This window comes from Cotesia typhae, unplaced genomic scaffold (assembly GCF_013202065.1).
Source record: "Cotesia typhae breed Kobodo isofemale line unplaced genomic scaffold, CoteBio_Ctyphae contig_26, whole genome shotgun sequence".
NCBI classification, from domain to species: domain Eukaryota; kingdom Metazoa; phylum Arthropoda; class Insecta; order Hymenoptera; family Braconidae; genus Cotesia; species Cotesia typhae.
The window spans coordinates 3467175-3474467 of record NW_027423732.1 but is presented as its reverse complement, the minus strand read 5'-3'; the positions used below and the strand labels follow the sequence as shown (position 1 = coordinate 3474467).

The window sequence follows — 7293 nt, the reverse complement described above, 5'->3', positions numbered from 1 at the left end:
AAATGGAAAAAAATTTTTTTCATAAATTTTATTTATATAATGAGATAAATACAATTCAACGATTTTACGGCATTACATTCACAATTTAGAGGCTTCATCGATGACTGTAATTAGTAAGATCAATAATTGATGCAGCTAAAATTAATTACTTTTCTCTCTGTCGTTTAAATATTTTACAAATTCTGTGTTCATTCGAATTCGAAAAGTTTTTAACTAGTAAACAACCATTTTTGTCCGGAATTATACAATGTAGTTGTTGAGTTCCTGTAATCGGTTTCGTTTTCAAAAATCGATCATTTCAATCATTTACTGCTGTGTCATAATCTTCTTCTGGGGAAAACTTTACTATAATATTTGGCAAGTTATCCGGTGCAGAAGCCCATTCAAAAAGTTCTTCTGGTGTCGTTATTTGTTTGTCTACCGCGAGTTGGAGACTTGCTCTCGCTGCAAGTCGTTTGAGAATACCACGGATTCCATCACACGGACCTTTCCCATGGGCAGTCGCAAAAAAATGCCATTCAGCAGGAATATCAAAATCATCTTCGTGGTAATATAAATTTACAAAGTTTTTAAAGTTTTTAAATTGTTGAGGAGCTCCATCAGAAAAATAATAAATCTTGTTACAACGTTCAGGAAGACTTTTCATGTAATCAGTTATTATTTCGATGAAAACATGAACAGCAACGGCATCATGTTTGTTAGAATCTGAGATAATTACTAAACTTTTGTGTTCAAGTTTGTTATTTACTGTATAATAAATAACGTCTGGAAAAACTGTTGCCTGATTATTATTCCAGTGAAAACCAGCTGCCGCATTTTGTACTACGAAGGCATAATTTTCTGCAAAATCACAAATAATAACGTATTCGTTTGGTTTCAATGTTTCTTTCAATGTCTTCAAGAATTGGGCTTGCTCCTTAGCAATGAACGAATGAGGTAGAAGAATTTCTAACTCACTACAAAATTTTTCCACAAATTCTTCTGTAGGCTTAATAATAGTTTCTAAACTACTTCTCGGTTTTGATATCCAATATTTATATGTAATATTCTCGATTTCCCGGTCCTCAAAACATTTTAGTAAAATTTTACTCAACTCATCGACCCCAGGACAGTTTTTAAATCCACCTAAATAACACTGAAAAGATGGATTTTCACATATAATCATGCTCAAGTAATCGCTGTAGTGTTTAATGGGCTTTTCTGTGTTTCTTGTCAAAGAATAAATATTTGCACCTAAAATAACAGTAATTTAGTAAACGTAAAATTCACGCATTTATAATTATTAATTAATTTAATAATTACCAAGCATCATTAACTTCACGTTTTGATGAATCGTACACACGCAGATGGTGTGTGTTCCACTTGCCCCTGCTAACACACAATGTTTTGGTCGCAAAGAAACGAATTTTGAAAATCCAATTCTCTCAGTAGGATTTATTTCACAGAAACATTGGTATAATTCTTTTAAGTTAGACAGGATAAGTCTTTTTTGGACGTGTATCCGATTACCATCATCACTTCGAATTGATACAAAGTCTTTCATACCGGGCATTTGAGCACTATATTCATCATCGTTGTAAAAATTTTCAACTTTTAATTTTACCTGATCAGTAATTGTCCTTCCTATACAAAAATGTTGAGTAATTTAGTTTTCAAGTGTATTTAAAACATCGATTTTACGCTACCCATACCTAATTTCGATTCAGGTGTAGAAAGTAAACCCGTTTCTTCAACCAAATTTTTTGCTACTCTTGACAAATGTCTTGATGTATTCATAGTTTCACAAATACGTCTCTCACTCCATTTTACAGGTAATAATGTTAAAATTTGTATTTTCAAAAACTTATCAGTTTCTTTATCGTTGAATTTATCATACAACATTTTAATTAGAGAGCGAAAATTTTCACCATCGTCATCAATCGATTCTTCATCTGAAGAAGAAAGCAAAACTTTTTCAAGCTGTCGGATACCCGATTTATTTTATTGTTCAAAAATTGATTATCATTCAATTTCTTCGATGGAATCGGTGATTGATTTAACAATTCTAATGCATGGTTTATTACGGGTAATTGAGTTGCAGCGCTAACTTGGGATCCTGAGCTTGATTGTGATGCTTTGGGTTCGCTATCAAATGACATGGAACCTTAAAAATAATAGTGAAACATATAGCTACTAGAAATGTATTCAAGTAACGTATAAATAATTAAAAAAACTTACGGAATGATAAGGATAATGGGAGATCCATGGCAGTTGTATTACTATCATTATCAGCCTGATCATTGTTGTCATTATTGTCACTATAGTTGTCTTCACGGTCACTTACATCAGCACTAGGATCATTACGAGCATTTGTTTGTTGTTTCACTAACTCTGAAGCTTTTTTCGACATGAACTGCATAATAAATAATTATCATCTAATCCTAACGTTACTTTCATAATATCAGTCGCCGGACGTAAACCAATTTTTTTAAAATGAGATTCCAACTCAAAAGGATTACAACACCGATCAAATACCTTTTTGACGCCATAAAGACAAATTAAAAAAGCGCTTATAAACTAGAGAAATTATTTATTTATACAACAAATGTAATGACAATCTTTTATAAAACACTAGATTGCACAAAAGATTTATAGGTTATGTTTTAGATCTCAAAATGAAAAAGCCACACTTTTAATCAAAACATACTAGCTTATAGCATCTAGTTTACTGGCTATAGGTAAGTCGATAATTGTTATCCCTAGTTTATCGATCTAATTGATATATTAAAATTTGAATCTTACTAAATACAGTCATCGATGAAGCCTCTAAATTGTAAATATAATGCCGTGAAATCGTTGAATTGTATTTATCTCATTATATAAATAAAATTTATGAAAAAAAATTTTTTTTCCATTTTTGAAAATTTAACAATATTTTTTCAATTGAATAAAAAAAAATAGAAAGAGAAATCGGCCCAATCTGGGTTCTACAGGGATAACTGTGGAATTGATTAAAGTTTATTTTAGAAAAAAAAATTAAAAAAAAAAATGTCGAACTTCGAAAAATCATTGATTTTTGTCAAAAAACTGAAAAATTCCATATGTATTGACTTACAAAAATTTTTTAATATTTTTTATCGGAAAGTACATCTAAAAACAAAAATTTAAAAAAAAAAAAGGTACCTAAATGTTTAGTTTTGAAAAAGTTATGGCTATTTGAAAATAAAAAAGCCATTTTTTTGAAAAATTCATAACTTTTTTGGAGTTAGGTAAAAAAATTCAAAAAAATTCTGAGAACCGTTTTTTATAGGGTAGAAAAGGATGGAAAACTTTCGGCCAAATCGAAAAGGGTCGGGGTCAAAAGTGGTCGATTTGGCATGGAATACCCCATATATAAGTTCAGACAGGTCCGCGCCTAAAACAAAGAACTATCAGATAAATACTTATACACTCGTGACTCCTGCATCAAAGAACGTTTGAATAACGCATCTAATCAAGACGCTGAGTTTCTGAAATAATTTATGGTTATATTACTGTGCAAGATAATTTATAAAAATAATAATAATAAAAAAAGTGCTACGCAGTGCAATATAATTGATAAAATATTAATCAAGTGCTAGTATAGTGAATAATACAATTGATAAAAATTATGTCTAATTCAAAGTAAGAATTTGTGAAATAATTAATTTTTTTTGGTTATCTTACACTGATTTTAATTTTATATTGGCATTAATATTTCTATTTATTTTAGAAAAAATCATAAATATCAGTTGATTGTTTTTTTGGACGACAGTTCGAAGAAAAGTATTGATATTGTTCCCAGTTCTTGGTTGTCATATGACAAAATTACGGACAGTACTTACTGTAAATTTATGCCAGCACCATATGATTTACAGAAATTTAAATTATTGCAAAATATGGTTATGAAGTGTGCTGAGCCTTTGTCTTTATGGTTCGAATACCTCGTGGACATTCGAGGCAGAGCAAGTATGTTATGCCTTTCATTTATTTACATATTTATATTTTATTTTTATCATTTTTTAATTATGACACTGAAATTAGTCGACATCTAAAAATTTTTATTATTAAATAAATTATCACAAAACAATCTTTTTAAAAAATTTCATGTGTAAAAACTTGAAATACTAAAAGTACAATTTCTTAAACTTTTTTAATTCTAATTTTTATTAATGAAAAAAATCAGAAAATTTTTAAAAGTCTGCTAAGTTCAGTGATCTTAAATTATGTGGGTTAACTTTTGTAAGCTTAACTATTTTTTTATTAAAACGTAACGTGTTATCTTTACAATTATATTAATCATTAATCAATTAATATTACAGATACATACAAAGAAGCGGAAAAAGACTGGAAACTCTAGAAAAAATGCATACGCGTATACTACTGATAATGAAAAATCTGCTGAACTAACAGCAACAAGTGACAAAAAAATTAAAAATAAAATCACATGCTGATAATGCAGATGAAATAAAAGATCTATTAAACAAAAGCAGTCTGAAATTTAATGAATCGCCAACAAAAACTGGTATGTACAATTTAAATGAATTAATTAATTCTTTTATTAATTATTCTATATTTTTTTGTATAGATTCTGATGAACCAAGTGACTCAGATGAGGAAGGAGAAACCATGAAATTTCCTAAGAAAATAAAATTACAGCGATCTGGCAAGAAAAACAATTTATCTCCGTTATCACCGTTACCATCTTCAAATGAGTCTTCATTTGAAACTCAGTCTATCACGTCATCAAAAAAAAAACGATTCAATAATATGAAGAAAAGAGATTTGAAGCAATCTGACCAAAATGTCGACACATCTCTTTCATTTTCATCATCATTATCATCATCCAATGAGACTCCAGCCAAATCTGGTGCTACTTCACCGTATAAGAAGCGATCATTATGTTCAACAAAATTAATGTTAAGTTCCAACAAAAAAAGAAAAATTCAGGAACAAAATATGAATATTAAAAAATCCAAGCTTGATACGATTAACTGTTTAACAGATAAAAGTACATCTGCTTGTCTATTGGACTCTATAGGGCATGATATAGGGCAGGGTGATGAAAATACAAAAAAAATTATGACAGATCATAATGAAAACGCTCTTCAAAGACAAAATGAAACTTTAGCAGTAGATGGTAAGTTTTTTAGCGTATTTTAATTAGAAAATATCTTAGAAATTTAATGCGTAATTATTGTATTAATTATTATTTTCCATTCTACAGAGAAATCAACTGTAATCAAATATTTCCAAAGTTTGTGTAAGCAAATTGCATGTATAAATTCGCAACTTGTCAACAATACGTCAGAGTTAAAACTTCTACAAATCGAGATGAAAAAATTAAAAAATTGTTCATGCGATAGCAATAATAACGAAGATATTAGTGAAAGTACAAATGATGACAAGCAAGAGGCAGAATTTAACTTCCCTATTCAAGAAGAAGAAATTTTCATTAAATTTAATGATAAAATTGACACTGATTCTAAGTTTAATGAGTCTTTGGTAAAGTATTATTCTTATTTTTATAAATAAATAGAAATAAATTTATTCAATCGAAAACCAATTTAATACTAAGAATTTTTTAAACAATCAATTGTCAAAAGTTTAATTATGAATTAAACTAAAAATTTAACAGCTTAATTAATTATTATAATTAAATTAAAAAAGGTTAAAAGTTATAAACATACTCATTTTTTATTTAATGAAAATGTTCAATCAAAATATTGTAAATTTTTTTGATGAAAAATTTTTTTGATAAAAAATTGATTGATTATATTCCTTACGTTTATCAATTTAAAAATAAATTATCGAACAAACAATTTTCAATTTATTGATTTTTTATATTGCTTTAAATCATTTATTGGAAAATAAATTATCGATTTAACTTTCAAATTCGAAATTATCGATTTAACATTTAATTGTTCACTACAATATCTGTATTAATGAGTGTAATAACCTACTGAAAATTTAAATATTAATGATATTATCATTTTCTGCAAATAGTTAATCGTTTTTAAGAAAATTGCAGGGATCAATTGGTTCTATGATAAATAAGGATTGATTAATTATTTAGAAAAGGATTCTTTAATCTACTGAAATATAGAATATACTAGTTAAAAATTATAAGTTATAAGTGTCAAATTGTTTGCAGAAATGTCAGATGATGCAGCATGTCAACAAAAACGAGACTCTCGTAAAAAATATGAGTCGTCTTATTCGAGCATATATTTCCCGTGATATTGCTTTAAACTATGTGCCATCAAACGTGTCACATGTTGATAAAAATAAAAAAGTTTTCAAGACATTAAATTTTTACACTTCTATTGAAGGTGAGTTATTTTACTATAATATTTATTAATTTTGTTGAATGTATATCTTTAACTATTGAAAACAAATTTTTTTTTAATATTTTAGATATTTTATTAAAAAATTGGGATCAAATACAGCTTATGCTGTAGACAAACCGGCAATTTTAAATGGTCTAAAATCGGTTTTACGAGGAGCTCGGGATTGGGACGGCCATGGTCTTCTTCGAAAAATAAACAGTATGAAGAAAAAAAATAATAGTGTAGTAGAATGAAATTATTCTTATTATTTATTTTATTTCAATAAAAAATTAATTCTAGCAAATCTTTTGTATGTTGGGATTTTATTGGGTTATCTTAGGGTTTCTGCAGGGCTGACCCAATTGGAACCCTGTAGAGTATGCCCAATTGGAATATAGTTGGGTACACCCCTATGGGACCCAATAGGGATTACCCGATCGGGACCATCTTGGGTGCTGCGTTACATCCCAATGTTGGGTTCCCGATTGGGCACCCAATTGGGTTCCAATTGGTTTTACAATTTTTTTTCTAGTCGGGGTAGTTGAATTTGACAGTAACAATTGTGACCGGGCTTGTGACCGTCATTTACAGAACAAACGTGTTGAAAACAAATTTTTGACCTCACAAAACGGTATTTATGACGGTCTCTGTCTGAACTGAACTGTCTGAACTGAATGTTTTTGCGATGATAACAACACTTGCTTCTGTTCGGTCCCGTACAGTTTCTTGTTTGGTGCCCAAAACCAAGGCATTTATAGTATCGGGTTACTTTCGCAACTGGGCGGATGCGACAGTTAACCCATCCGATCATTATACGGGCCTTGTCAAGGATCTTGATCGCGCTAGCCTCGTCTATCTCGCAGAAGGCTGCCCGATTGCCTTGTGGTGTAGGTTTTGTCAAATTCACACGTTTTATCTCCAGGGTGTCGGTAAGGTCACGTTTAAGTGCTTCATCGACGTCGTTCTC

At 29.5% G+C, this 7293-nt stretch overlaps 1 protein-coding gene across 1 annotated transcript; it reads left to right on the top strand.

The window, feature by feature from the left end:
• Positions 1-4427: 4427 nt before the first annotated feature.
• LOC141525424 (uncharacterized) lies at positions 4428-6660 on the top strand. Its single transcript, XM_074239926.1, has 5 exons — positions 4428-4522; positions 4586-5137; positions 5225-5502; positions 6152-6329; positions 6415-6660. Exons 2-5 carry the CDS (start codon positions 4627-4629, stop codon positions 6456-6458), a joined length of 1011 nt encoding a protein of 336 aa, XP_074096027.1. The 5' UTR covers positions 4428-4522; positions 4586-4626; the 3' UTR covers positions 6459-6660.
• The last annotated feature ends 633 nt before the right edge of the window (positions 6661-7293 follow it).

Bases quoted from the DNA above. Each gene is read 5' to 3' on its own strand.
- LOC141525424 (XM_074239926.1), top strand. From the start codon at position 4,627: ATGAAATTTCCTAAGAAAATAAAATTACAGCGATCTGGCAAGAAAAAC. The intron at 5,503-6,151 runs GTAAAGTATTAT...AATTGTTTGCAG, and splicing joins CTAAGTTTAATGAGTCTTTG to AAATGTCAGATGATGCAGCA. The intron at 6,330-6,414 runs GTGAGTTATTTT...TTAATATTTTAG, and splicing joins TTTTTACACTTCTATTGAAG to ATATTTTATTAAAAAATTGG.